The sequence below is a fragment of the Ornithorhynchus anatinus genome, chromosome 12 (genome assembly GCF_004115215.2).
Source record: "Ornithorhynchus anatinus isolate Pmale09 chromosome 12, mOrnAna1.pri.v4, whole genome shotgun sequence".
NCBI classification, from domain to species: Eukaryota; Metazoa; Chordata; class Mammalia; order Monotremata; family Ornithorhynchidae; genus Ornithorhynchus; species Ornithorhynchus anatinus.
In genome coordinates, this window is record NC_041739.1 from 628,808 (window position 1) to 642,861 (window position 14,054).

At 55.8% G+C, this 14,054-nt stretch overlaps 1 protein-coding gene across 1 annotated transcript; it reads right to left on the reverse strand.

Moving 5' to 3' along the window:
• Positions 1-1,046: 1,046 nt before the first annotated feature.
• FRG1 (FSHD region gene 1) lies at positions 1,047-11,621 on the reverse strand. Its single transcript, XM_029076329.2, has 9 exons — positions 11,488-11,621; positions 7,113-7,183; positions 5,349-5,474; positions 4,796-4,853; positions 4,093-4,207; positions 3,501-3,605; positions 3,237-3,328; positions 2,798-2,908; positions 1,047-1,146 (listed from the first exon to the last, which is right to left on the reverse strand). Exons 1-9 carry the CDS (start codon positions 11,547-11,549, stop codon positions 1,110-1,112), a joined length of 777 nt encoding a protein of 258 aa, XP_028932162.1. The 5' UTR covers positions 11,550-11,621; the 3' UTR covers positions 1,047-1,109.
• Between the last annotated feature and the right edge of the window lie 2,433 nt (positions 11,622-14,054).

The following is a 14,054-nucleotide window of genomic DNA, read 5'->3' on the forward strand; positions in this document are numbered from 1 at the left end:
AAGGAAGGTGAGGCCCAGTGAGGTTCAGTGAGTTGTCCGAGGTCACACGGCAGGGCAGTGCAGAGCTGGGATCGGAGCCCGACTCCCAGCCCTGCGTGCTCTGGCCCGTGCCAGCGAGGAGGGAGGCGGGGAAGGGGCGGGCAGGCCGAGGGAGGCAGGTGGGATGGCCAGCTGTGCTGGTGCAGCATTGGCTGCTTTGGCCTGAATGGGCCGGTCACGCTGGGTCCTGGCTTCCTGTTTGCTAGAATAGTCAGGTGCTGATGGAGCCCCCACAATCTTCTCCGTTTGCACCTCAGCAGAGGGTGATGCCCCTAGTGAATCACCCTAGTTCACTGATTTCTAAGGGAGAATGGCGGGGGACGGAGGGACAGGAGGGGAGTAGCCCCAGGGCTGGCAATGTTTAAACCATGTCCGTGCCTTGTGCCCTGCTGCAGACGGGGTAGGCTCATTCAGTCAGAATGAAGCCGGCCGGGCTTGGTGAGAGAAAAACAGGTCTGTGCTTCTCCCACCAGTTCCCAGGCGCTGGGTCACTCTCCTCCTCCTCCACCCCCCCCGCCCCAGTCCGCCCCTCTGAGATTCTTGGGCAACTGGACCCAGTGCGGGCTCGTCCTCCAGTTCTCATGTGGCCCGCAACGCTGCCATCCCATGTGGCTACTCTCTGAGGGCAGGGGGCCACACGAGCCGGGTGCAGCTTGCTAGCCCGGGAGTTAGAGAAAGATAACAAAACACTTAGCCCAGAACACAAATGGTTCTGAGGTTTATAGCCCGAGTTCTGGCTCCGGCCCCAGCCCTAACCTGAATCTCCCCTGCGGTGACCCAGCCCAGACCCCCACCCCCTGCCTCTCCCCACACACTGACCCAGCACAGACCGACCCCCACCCAACTCTCCCCCCACAGTGACCCAGCCCGGAGGGGCCCCCGCCTCTCTCCCACAATGTCCCAGCCTGGCCCAAATGACATCTCTGAGTCTCCCTGCTCTAGGGTGCTGCTGGGGGGTGGAAGGGTCAGATGAAGGGTCACTGGATGCACAAAAGCAAAACAGCAGCTTTACAAAGGCAAGACTCCTCTGGCGGCTTTATTTGGGGCAGGCAGGCAGGCAGGCAGCGGGTTCACTTGCAGTATCTGTCGGCTTTCAGCTTGGCTCGCCTGTGGAAACAGAGAAACCCGAACTGAGGGAAGAACCTTGAGACAGAGATGGCAAGCTCAAGCCAGATGCCAGAAGGCTGCCCGGGCTGGTCCTCCTTGCTGCCCCAACCAGGAGCCCCGCCATGGCTCTAAGGGCTTTCCTGGGAAAGGCTCTCCCCGAGGGACAGGTGCAGGCCCAGGCCTGCTCGTTTTCACCCTGGCATTGCCTGGAATCCCCTCCGCTGTCAGCTCAGCCCGACTTCACCGTGACCGGGCAAGGTGGGAAGGAGGTGCAGGGGAGAAGGGGGGCCCGGGGCTGATGGGCCAGGTCAGGACAGCCGCACAACTCTACGGGAGGAGTCCATCTTGCCCACAGACAAGAACCCTGCAAGACCGACAACTGCTTCCCCAAGCAGGGTGACCTGACCTTCCCAGCGATGTGGAAAACCAGGGGCGGAGTGGGCATCGGCCAACCCGAGACGTATGTTGCAGCCGTGGGCCTCAGGGTGGGGGGGTGCTGGGTGTGGGTAGGACCTGAAGACCCTCTTGTTGCCCCTCAGGAGAAGGGAGATGCACAAGGGCTGTACTGGGGGGTGAAGCAGCCTGGCTGGAGGCCGGGGTGGAGGGAGGGGCACTGTCCTGGTGAGGGGCAAGGGGAACCAAGCCCTTCTGCCCAAGTTCTGCCCATGTGTAGCCTTCGGACCAATCATCCAGGGAGCAGGCTTAACGTGTAATCACGCTCAAGCAACTGGAATCTGCCCTAGACCAGCAAAACGATGACCGAGCAGACACAGGTCAGGCTAACTTCTCTCCCCGCCACGCAGAGCTGTTGATTTTCAGATCTGAGGAAATGGAAGATCCTGGAGCTGGGGTTGTGGGGGCGGCGGGGGGAGGGAAACTTTGGAATTTATGCTCATGCAGCTCATAAAATTGGAATGAACCAGAAATGAAGAGCATGTAAACTGACAGCCCTAAGAGGCACGATCCCTGGTAACAACCAACCGCTGCACCGATTATCCGTCCTGCCAGCCTGAAGCGGCTATGAACGGGAGCTTCCGCCCATGGTGTGAGGGGGTTAGTAGTGTCCCCCCTGTGGGCTCCGTTGCATCTGAAGGGGCACTGAAATTCTGTCTGGGAGCGAGGTTTTGTGCCGCCTCTCAGGTGCCGGCTTTGGCCTCGGCCCCGGGGTCCTGGGCGCTGTATGGAGAGCTGAGAGATCACGAGAGATCCCGCTCAGCTCAGCCAGGAAGGCAGAGTGGCACCTCCCGGCCGGCCTGGGGCCTGTGTCAGCCGTCCATCCGTCCACCTGCCGGGGAGCAGCGTCACCTCCTGCTGGCAGCCACTAGTCTCGGTGGAACAAGGACACAGACCGGCCACGGAGCGAGTGCCTGGTTGTGGCTGGGGCCACTGCCGAGGTTTCCTCTTAGCCTGGGGCGGAGGAGCTGCTTGCGAGGATGGGGTCTGCTCGACCGGGGAGGGCCCCTTGGGCCCCCACAGCCTTGGCAGGGGCACCTGAACTAGTGCTGCGCCACTCGGGAGAGCACAGGAGAGCCCTGAGGGGGCCCCTGGTTCAGGATTGAGCAGCAGACCGCGCTGCCCTTCTAAGATCAGGACAGAGAGACTATAGACAGACGGTCGGATGGGCGGGAAGGGGCGCAGGCCCCAGCTCTACCTGTCCAGGAGAGTCTCGTGGAAAACCCCGTCTTTCCGGGCCTTCTTCAACACCTTGCTGTCTTCTTGGCTGATCTTCAGCTTGCGGTCTTGGAAACTCTGGAATTTCTTACTGCAAAAAATAAAGGGATGGGAAGTCTGCTCCAGTTTTAGCTGGACTCTAGTCGGGGGGACCACCGAGGCCACGGAAAGGGGGTGCTTGGAGGGTTGAGTGGAAAGGGGTCAAGGCTGCCTGGAACCACAAGGGAAAACCGAATTGCCCAGTCCCTCCCTGTTGGGAACCTGTCACCCTCATTTTCCTGGAATGAGGAGGGATAGGCCCCACTGAAGATGAAAAATGAAGAGGCAGGATGTTTTCTGGGAGGCAGAGGGGTTGGGTGTGGGGTGGAGAGAGGAGAGGGCAGTGACCGGCTCCAGCCAGCCAGGAGGTCTGCACGTACACATAGTTGATTTCACATTGTTTCACGTTCCCTTTGTCCTCCTGGGGAATGTCATCCTTCTTCTCCGTTTCCCTCTCGGCACAGGATCGGATCTAGATACGGACCGGGGCGGGAGGGCAAAGCGGGTGTAAGTTATTGTTACTCTGGCCAGCCGGCCAGCAGCGCAGACTACGGAGCGGAGGTGGGCCTCATGGGAGCGGAGCCGGGAGCCGAGCGATCTCTAGCCAGCTGGGACCTTCAGGGCCGCAAAGGGAAATCCTTTACCTTGATCATTTCCTGTTCTCCTGCCGTCTTCCTCTTGGCTTCGATGTCGCCTGCGTCATTGCAGCTGATGAAGCAGCTGTTGGAGGCCAGCAGAGCCATCTTGCCCTGCACGGGAGCCACCAAGCTACCATCAGGACTGGCCGCTAGAGAGGCACGTCCCAGAGGGGCTGAGGACAGTGGGGAGGACTCCGGGGGTCAGCATCGCTCCAGAGCCCAGGGAGTGGGAGAAGGAAATCCCCCAGCCAACCTCTCCAGAGACCTTTACCCCGAACAGCAGGTTGGGTGGTCTACGCTGGGTCATTGGGGCAGAGTCGGGGTGGTGGACGGTCTGCGCCAGGCCAGAGGGGGAGAGTCGGGGTGGTAGATGGCCTGTGCTGGGTCACTGGGGGAGAATCAGGGACATTAGAGGGTCTATACCGGGTCACTGGGGGAGAATCAGGGGCACTGGAGGGTCTGTGCTGGGTCAATGGGGGAGGACTGGCCGATTCTGCAGAATCAGGGGTCCTCACTGTCATCGCTATCACCAACTCATAGCTCAAGCCCGGCCCCTGGCCCACACCCCTTGCCCCCGACCCCCGGTTTGCACACTCACGTCCTGAAACACGGGTTCCCACTGCTCCCGGGGTCCGATGGCATCGGAGCGGCCGACCACCAGCCCGTCCGCGTTTATGCCCAGGTACTTGCCGTAGCCGGACTTCAGGGCAATCCTTCCCTCAGGGACAGACAGCGCAGACACGTCAAGCCCGGTGGGGCCGGACCGAGCCGGGAACCCGCGCCCCGCGCTGCCTCTGATGTGCCAGCAGCCTCAAAACAGGTCCGACTTCACCTGTCACGTTCTCTCGCGCCGGCCCCCAGAGCTTTCGAACCTCCGCCATGGCCGGAGCAAACACGACCATTTGGGGGGCCACTACCTGCCCGGCTCAACGTGAGACCCTCGCGGTGATCTCGTGGCCCAGCCTGCTGGGATGCCTGCTCACCGTCCCACCGTTTTCCTCATTGTAAACTGAGCCCCCATTTGCAGAAGCAGCCCACCCCCTATGCCTTCAGGCCCTCTGGGGGATCCCTGCTCCTGGAGCTGAGCTGCCCTCCACTCAGTGAGGCCTCAGAGCCCCTCTCCCGCCTCAGTGACCTGGGCCGTCCGGCGCCCGGGGCCCCGCAGTGACCGTGTCCAGATTGGTGATGGTGGGCTTGAGTATGCGGCCCATAGGGGAGGGAGCACGGTTTAGGGGGTGACCGAGCTTGGCTCGTCACGGGACAGTCCAGACCCAAGGCCCTATCCCAGACACCCCGGTTACCTGGAATCCGACAGCTTGACCGCAGTCAATTGCTCCGGGGGGCTGGGGCCGTCGTCTTCTACAAAAGACACACTCACTCGAAACCACTCGGCGTACAGGGGTGAGAGCACGAGTTGGGGGTGGAGGGAGGCCCCGGGGCTGCAACGAAGGCCGGGAGGGCGGTGAGCGGGCCCACGTCCCGGGGACGAGCCCGGCCAGGCCTCAGCCACCTGGGTAGGCTCTGGCAGTGTCTCTCAAAGGTGGCCGGGAGAGGCAGGGGAGGAGTCCCACAGACCATTCACCGAGGAGCCGGCAGATCCCTTGTTCCTTCTGGGGCTGTCGCCAGGCTCCCCTCCCCACTCCTCTCCCGAGGGGGCGGGCCCTCCGAGAGCCGGAGGCCCCGGATTCTTTCCCAGCACACAGTACAGTGCTCCACACAGGGTAAGCGCTCAGTCAGTATAATTCCTACTGGCTGCGCAGGGCCTGGTGGGGCCCCAGAGCCCCATGCTGCTCAGGCGGCTGAGCGAGCTGACAGCAGACCTCTCCCCCCGCCAGCCTACTGCCCACAACCTACCTGGTCTGTGCGGAGCCCCGAGAGTGAAGAGGCCGTTGTCCAGGGCATGGACGTAGGCCCCTCTGTCCATCTCAATCGCCACAGTTCCGGAAATCTCACCAAATTGCCTGACGGCCCACCAGCTCCCTAGCGGCAGGAGAAAGCTTGAGGACTGGCTGGGTCTCACTGCCTCTCCCTCCATCCCTCCCTGGCCACCGCTGAGGGCCGTCTGGTGTGCTTCCCCCTCCCCTACTGCAGTCATGGCTCAGAGAGTGGTGACCGAACCCTCGGCCTCCCAGCTCTGTGGGCAACTGCTGAAACCACCCGTGGCACACAGATTCAGCCCTCTGCAAGCAGGAGCAGGGGTCGTGGGTCGGGGGAAGCTGCTTTCTCCAATCCCACCCCTACTGAAGCCAGGCAGTCATCCCGGAAGCCAGTCCCTAAATCTCAGGGAAGGGCCCTTCTCTAGGGTAGGAGCCCACCCCACCGGTGTCCATGACACTGCAGCGAGTTTGCTTTGTGTCAAGAGGAGGAGGAACCATTTGGGGAAGGAGGCAGAGCTGAGAGGAGGAGAGCCTCAGCCCCCCGCCCTGACTCCAGACCTCCGGGGTGCCGACCGGGATAAGGGTGCCCCTCCCGGCTCCCCTCACCCTGACCCGAGTACTGCCGCTGGCCTGGGGCTGGGCCGGGCTCTGCTCCGGCTCAAGCCTCTACAGACGAGGAAACGGCAGCATGAGGGAAGGCTGGGACTTGGAGAGGAGGGGGCAAAGAGGCCTCTCAGAGAGGACGTGCCTTCTCCTGAGACTTTGGGCTCATGGGGGAGGTGCAGCCCCGATGTGGGGGGCACCGGAGGGACCGAGGCAAGGGGGTGCAGGTTTCTGGAAGAGGTCCAGGGGCTGTCTGGAATCACCCCACTGTTTCCACCCATTTCTGATGGAAGGACTCCCACAGGAATCAGTCCGGTCCCGCCCTCACAGCCCTAAGCAGCCCAGAACCCGAACCCGTGGCCCGTCTGCCCTGCCCTGCTCAGTCCTGGGGATGGGGGAGCCGAGCAGGGCAGGGCAAAGGGGTCAGGCTGCGTGGGCAGCCAGCCTCTCTCCCTGTTGGGAGGAACCCTTGAAGACCACAGTGCAGCTAGGAATGACCACAGCATGTGTGGTAACATAAGGGAGGTTTTGGATCTCTCACTAGACAACCTGGGGACTGGTTTTACAGGCCCAAATAGCTCAGCTCAGGATTGCACAGGGGAAAGTCAGTCAATCGCGTTTATCGAGTGCTTACTGGGGACAGAGCGCTGTAGTGTGTGCTTGGGAGAGTACAATACAGCAGTAAGCAGACACCATACCCTAGGAGATTCAGTGGGGTTGGATGGTCGATGCTGAGTCGCTAAGGAAGCATCTGGGACGGGGTTGTATTGTACTCTCCCAAGCACTTAGTACAGTGCTCCGCACCCAGAAAGCATTTGAGAAATACAACTGAATGAACGAATGAGAGGAATGAGTTGAGATGTTGGATGGTCCGTACTGGGGAAAGTCAAGGATGGCAAGGGGAGAGTCAGGGGTGTTGGATGGTCTGTGCTGGGTTACTTAGGAGAGTCAGGGATGGAGAGGGGAGAGTCAGGAGTGCTGGATGGTCCACCGCTAAACGTGATGGGGTAAGGGGGTGGGGGGCAGGGGGGCAGTGTCTACGAGGGCATCCTGCCATGGGTTCTTCAAGAATCCTGGGGCCCTGGTCTGCGACAGAGCCCCGGGCTGGTTGGAGACCCCTGGGGGGCTGATCACTCACCCACGATATCCAGTTTGCTTTCTTCATTTTCCTCTCTCTTTCTCTTCTTGTCTTTATTCTTTTTCTTCTTCCTGTAAGAAGCAAAACACATTTATAAAACGGCTTGTGGCAGTACGGTAAGCACTCGGTCCCTGACGTTTGAAAGGCTGGCAAAGGGACCGCGACCCTAACTTTGCAACGCTCTGGCCTGAGGGGTTTTCGGGGTGCGCTTTCGGGGCAGGCTGACCGCAGGACCCCACCCCAGCCTCCAAACCCGAGGTCCACGCTGGCTGGTGGTACAGGGCTGTGCTCCTGGAGCGCCGTTCCACGGAGAGGGGGGAGAACACGGGGTCTTCCTCCTCTTCTCCCGGAGCCCTTCCCCAGGCCCCAACTCAGGCCCCGGCTGCAGGGTCTCTACCTTATTCATTCAATCTTATTTATTAATAATAATTTTGGTATTTGTTAAGCACTTACTATGTTCTAAGCGCTAGGTAGACACAACATAATCAGGTTGTCCCACACGGGGCTCACATTCTTAATCCCCATTTTCCAGATGAGGTCACTGAGGCCCAGAGAAGTTAAGTGACTTGCCCAAAGTCACACAGCTGATAAGTGGCAGAGTCGGGATTAGAATCCACAGACTCTGACTCCCAAGCCCATGTCTTTCCACTGAGCCACGCTGGTTCTCTAAGCGATTACTCTGTGCAGAGCACGGTACTGAGCTCTTGGAACGTACAATCCGGCAACAGATAGAGACAATCCCTGCCCAATGACGGACTCACAGTCTAAACAGGGGAGACAGACAACAAAACAAAAGTAGTCAAGCATCAATATCATTAAGATAAACAGAATCATAGATATATATATATCGTTAATAAAATAGAGTAATAAATAATATATACAAATATCTAATAATAATAATGTTGGTATTTGTTAAGCACTTACTATGTGCACAGTACTGTTCTAAGCGCTGGGGTAGATACAGGGTAATCAGGTTGTCCCACGTGAGGCTCAGTCTTCATCCCCATTTTACAGATGAGGGAACTGAGGCCCAGAGAAGTGAAGTGACTTGCCCACAGTCACACAGCTGACAAGTGGCAGAGCTGGGATTCAAACCCATGACCTCTGACTCCCAAGCCCGGGCTTTTTCCACTGAGCCATGCCCAATTTTACAGATGAGAAGCAGTGTGGGCTGGTGGATAGAATACGGGCCTGAGAGTCAGAAGGACCCGGGTTCTAATCCCGGCTCCACCGCTTGTCTTCTGTGTGACTTTGGGCAAGACACTTCACTTCCCTGGGCCTCAGTGACCTCTCTGTAAAATGGGGATTAAGACTGTGAGCCCCACGGGGGACAGGGACTGTGTCCAAACTGACTAGCTTCTATATTAATAATGGTGTTTGTTAAGCGCTTACTATGTGCCAAGCACTGCTCTAAGTGCTGGGGAGGATACAAGGTCATCAGGTTGTCCCACGTGGGGCTCACAGTGGAAAGAGGACGGGCTTGGGAGTCAGAGGTCATGGGTTTGAATTCCGGATCTGCCACTTGCCAGCTGTGTGACTATGGGCAAGTCACTTCACTTCTCTGGGCCTCTGTAAAATGGGGATTAAGACTGTGAGCCCCACGTGGGACAACCTGATTACCCTGTATCTATCCCAGCGCTTAGAACAGTGCTCTGCACATAGTAAACGCTTAACAAATACCAACATTATTATTATTATACAAATCTGCACAAGTGCTGCGGGGAGGGGAAGGGGGAAGAGCAGAGGGAGGAAGTAGGGGGAATGGGAAAGGGAGGAGGGGCAGAGGGAAAGGGAGGGCTGAGTGTGGGAAGGCCTCCTGGAGGAGGTGAGCTCTCAGTAGGGCTTTGAAGAGGGGAAGAGAGTTAGTTTGGCGGATGTGAGGAGGGAGGGCATTGCAGGTCAGTGGTAGGACGTGGGCCAGGGGTCGCAGGCAGGACAGGTGACAACAAGGCACAGGGAGGTGGTTTCATTCATTCATTCATTCATTCATTCATTCATTCATTCGTATTTAATAATAATAATGTTGGTTTTTGTTAAGCGCTTACTATGTGCCAAGCACTATTCTAAGCGCTGGGGAAGATACAACGTAATTAGGTTGTCCCAAGCAGGGCTCACATTCTTTATCCCCATTTTCCCGATGAGATCCCTGAGGCCCAGAGAAGTGAAGTGACTTGCCGCTGACAAGCGGCGGAGAGGGAATTAGAACTCATGACCTCTGACTCCCAAGCCCGGGCTCTTGCCACTGAGCCACACTGCTTCTCTCTTGAGCGCTTACTAGGTGCAGAGCGCTGTACTAAGCGCTTGGGACAACTGGGCAACAGATAGAGCCCATCCCTGCCCAATGACGGGCTCACAGTCTAACCGGGGGAGCCAGACAGCAAATCAAAACGGAACAAAACAAAAACATGTGCCAAGCACTGTTCTAAGCTCTGGGGTTCATTCATTTATTCAGTCGTATTTATTGAGCGCTTGCTGGGTGCAGAGCGCTGTACTAAGCACTTGGAATGGAAAATTGGGCAACAGCTAGGGACTATCCCTGCCCAGCGACGGGCTCATAGTCTAATCGGGGGAGACAGACGGACAAAAAGATGCTGCTATGGGAAGCAGCGTGGCTCAGTGGAAAGGGCGTGGGCTTGGGAGTCAGAGGTCATGGGTTCGAATCCCAGCTCTGTCACTTGTCAGCTGGGTGACTGTGGGCAAGTCACTTCTCTGTGCCTCAGGGACCTTATCTGTAAAATGGGGATGAAGACTGTGAGCCTCACGCGGGACCTCCTAATTACCCTGTATCTCCCAGTGCTTAGAACAGTGTTCTGCATATAGTAAGCGCTTAGCAAATACCAACATTATTATTACATTATTAAAAAATAAGACTAAGTCAGTGCAAACCAGGACAACACCAAAGAGGGGATGGGGCAAAGAGGGAATCAAAGAGGGGATGAGAAGCAGCATGGCTCAGTGGAAAGAGCCCAGGCTTGGGAGTCAGAGGTCATAGGTTCGAATCCCGGCTCTGCCACTTGTCAGCTGTGTGACTGTGAGCAAGTCACTTCACTTCTCTGGGCCTCAGTTACCTCATCTGTAAAATGGGGATTAACTGTGAGCCCCACATGGGACTACCTACCGTGTATCACCCCCAGCGCTTAGAACAATGCTCTGCATATAGTAAGCCCTTAACAAATACCAACAGCGTGGCTCAGTGGAAAGAGCCTGGGCTTGGGAGTCAGAGGTCATGGGTTCGACTCCCAGCTCTGCCGCTTGTCAGCGGTGTGACTGTGGGCAAGTCACTTCACTTCTCTGTGCCTCAGTTACCTCAGTTGGAAAATGGGGATTAACTGTGAGCCTCACGTGGGTCAACCTGATGGCCCTGTATCTACCCCAGCGCTTAGAACAGTGCTCTGCACATAGTAAGGGCTTAACAAATACCAACATTACTACTTAGCTTTTCTGTGCCTCAGTTACCTCACCTGTGAAATGGGGATGAAGACTGTGAACCTCACGTGGGACAACCTGATGACCCTGTATCTCCCCCAGCACTTAGAACAGTGCTCTGCACATAGTAAGTGCTTAAATACCAACACTATTCTCTGGGCCTCAGTTCCCTCATCTGTAAAATGGGGATGAAGACTGGGAGCCCCATGTGGGACAACCTGATGACCCTGTATCTCCCCCGGTGCTTAGAACAGTGCTCTGCACGAAGTAAGCGCTTAACAAATACCAACATTATTATTATTATTATTATTGTTAAACGCTGAGGATGTGCCAAGCCTCATGGGCCTCAGTTCCCTCATCTGTCAAATGGGGATGAAGACTGGGAGCCCCACATGGGACTACCTGACTACCTTGTATCCCCCCCAGCGCTTAGACCAGTGCTCTGCACATAGTAAGCGCTTAACAAACGCCAACATTATTATTAATACTACTAATATCGGTATTTGTTAAGCGCTGTTGATGTGCCAAGCCTCATGGGCCTCAGTTCCCTCATCTGTCAAATGGGGATGAAGACTGGGAGCCCCACATGGGACTACCTGACTACCCTGTATCCCCCCCGGCGCTTAGACCAGTGCTCTGCACATAGTAAGCGCTTAACAAACGCCCACATTATTATTAATACTACTAATATCGGTATTTGTTAAGCGCTGTTGATGTGCCAAGCCTCATGGGCCCCAGTTCCCTCATCTGTCAAATGGGGATGAAGACTGGGAGCCCCACACGGGACTACCTGACTACCCTGTATCCCCCCAGCGCTTAGCGCAGTGCTCTGCACACAGCAAGCGCTTAACAAACACCCACATGATTATTCCCTTATGAAAAAACAAGAGGAAGGCAAACCGGGCCCAGAGCAGAGAGGGGATGGGGCCCCGGGGGCGGGGAGGCCTACCTGCGGCCATCGCTGCCTTTGAGGACGAGGCGGGTGGACTTGACGGTGTCGTACTCGGCCATAGGGGCGGGCGAGGCGGCCCGGAGGGGGAGAAGGAAGCGAGGGGAAGGCGGAGGACGGGGCGGGCCCAGGACGGCCCCATGGCTTCGCGACGGAAGTCCCGCCCGCCGCCATTTCCGCCCCCTCCCGCCATCACCCGCCAGGACCCGCCCTTAGGCCTCAGGCCGCCTTCCTCCTCCAATCCTCATGAGAATGAGGGCATTTGTTAAGCGCTTGCTGTGTGCAGAGCACTGTCCTCAGCGCTGGGGGAGATCCAGGGGCATCAGGTTGTCCTATGTGAGGCTCCCAGGCTTCCTCCCCCTTTGACGGATGAGGGGATTGAGGCCCAGAGAAGTGAATGATAACAATCACAACAATAATGATAATAATAATGATGATGTTGGTATTTGTTAAGCACTTGCTATGTGCAGAGCACTGTTCTAAGTGCTGGGGGAGATCCAGGGGCCTCAGGTTGTCCCACGGGAGGCTCACAGTCTTCATCCCCATTTTAAGAATGATGGGATTTGTTAAGCGCTTATTATGTGCAAAGCACTGTTCTCAGCACTGGGGGAGATCCAGGGGCATCAGGTTGTCCTATGTGAGGCTCCCAGGCTTCATCCCCATTTTAAGAATGATGGCATTTATTAAGCGCTTGCTATGTGCAGAGCACTTCTCAGCGCTGGGGGAGATCCAGGGGCATCAGGTTGTCCTATGTGAGGCTCCCAGGCTTCATCCCCATTTGACGGATAAGGGGATTGAGGCCCAGAGAAGTGAATGATAATGATCACAACAATAATAATAATGATGATGATGGTGGTATTTGTTAAGCACTTGCTATGTGCAGAGCACTGTTCTAAGTGCTGGGGGAGATACAGGGGCATAAGATTGTCCCACGGGAGGCTCACAGTCTTCATCCCCATTTTAAGAATGATGGGATTTGTTAAGCGCTTGCTATGTGCAGAGCACTGTTCTCAGCGCTGGGGGAGATCCAGGGGCATCAGGTTGTCCCCCGTGGGGCTCCCAGTCTTCATCCCCATTTGACTGATGAGGGGATTGAGGCCCAGGGAAGTGAATGATAATAATCACAATAATAATAATGATGTTGGTATTTGTTAAGCGCTTGCTATGTGCAGAGCACTGTTCTCAGCGCTGGGGGAGATACAGGGTCATCAGGTTGTCCCACGGGAGGCTCACAGTCTTCATCCCCATTTTAAGAATAATGGGATTTGTTAAGCACTTACTATGTGCAAAGCACTGTTCTCAGCGCTGGGGGAGATAGAGGATAATCAGGTTGTCCCACGGGAGGCTCAGAGTCTTCATCCCCATTTTAAGAATGATGGCATTTATTAAGCACTTACTATGTGCAGAGCACTGTTCTCAGTGCTAGGGGAGATACAGGGGCTTCAGGTTGTCCCACGGGAGGCTCACAGTCTTCATCCCCATTTGACAGATGAGGGGAGTGAGGCCCAGAGAAGTGAATAATAATAATAATCACAACAATAATAATAATAATAATAATGTTGGTATTTGTCAAGCTCTTACTATGTGCAGAGCACTGTTCTAAGCGCTGGGGTAGATACAGGGTGATCAGGTTGTCCTCCTGGGACTCACAGTTTTAATCCCCATTTATCACGGTAAATACTAATGATGGTATTTGTTAAGCGCTAACTATGTGCAAAGCACTGTTCTAAGCGCTGGGAGGGGGATACAAGGTAATGAGGGGAGCAGCGTGGCTCAGTGGAAAGAGCCCGGGCTTGGGAGTCAGAGGTCCGGGGTTCGAATCCCAGCTCTGCCACTTGTCAGCTGTGTGAGTGTGGGCAAGTCACTAACTTCTCTGTGCCTCAGTTACCTTATCTGTAAAATGGGGATGAAGACTGTGAGCCTCACGTGGGACAACCTGATGACCCTTGTATCTACCCAGTGCTTAGAACAGTGCTCTGCACATAGTAAGCGCTTAACAAAATACCAACATTATTATCAGGTTGTCCCACATGGGGCTCACAATCTTAATCAAATTTTTAATTTAATTTGATTTAATTTAAAATGGATTTAAAAAAGTGAGCACCACGTGGGACAATCTGGTTACCCTTGTATCTACCCCAGCGCTTAGAACAGTGCTCTGCACATAGTAAGCGCTTAACAAGCACCATAATTATTATTATTTTTAATCCCCATTTTACAGATGAAGTCACTGAGGCACAGAAAGTTAAGTCAGTTGTCCAAAGTCACACAGCTGGCAAGCGGCCGAATGAGGGTTAGAACGCATGACCTCTGATTCCCAAGCTCAGGCTCTTTCCACTGAGCCAAGCTGCTTCCACGATAAATAGAATCAAGGGGATGTACATCTCATTAACAGAATAAATAGGGTAATAAATAATATATACAAATGAGGACAGTGCTGAGGGGAGGGGAAAGGAGAGGAGCAGAGGGTGGAGAGGAGAGGGGGAGCAGAGGGAAAGGGGGCTCAGCTGAGGGGAAGGGAAGGGAAGGAGCAGAGGGAGAAATATGGTAGCTCAGTCTGGGAAGGC

What these genes read in the sequence shown, in the direction of transcription:
- FRG1 (XM_029076329.2), bottom strand. Translation starts at nt 11,549, where the DNA reads ATGGCCGAGTACGACACCGTCAAGTCCACCCGCCTCGTCCTCAAAGGC. An exon ending in AAAGGCAGCGATGGCCGCAG is followed by an intron (nt 7,184 to 11,487) that starts GTAGGCCTCCCC and finishes TGCTTCTTACAG; the next exon opens with GAAGAAGAAAAAGAATAAAG. An exon ending in GGGAACCCGTGTTTCAGGAC is followed by an intron (nt 3,606 to 4,092) that starts GTGAGTGTGCAA and finishes GCTCCCGTGCAG; the next exon opens with GGCAAGATGGCTCTGCTGGC.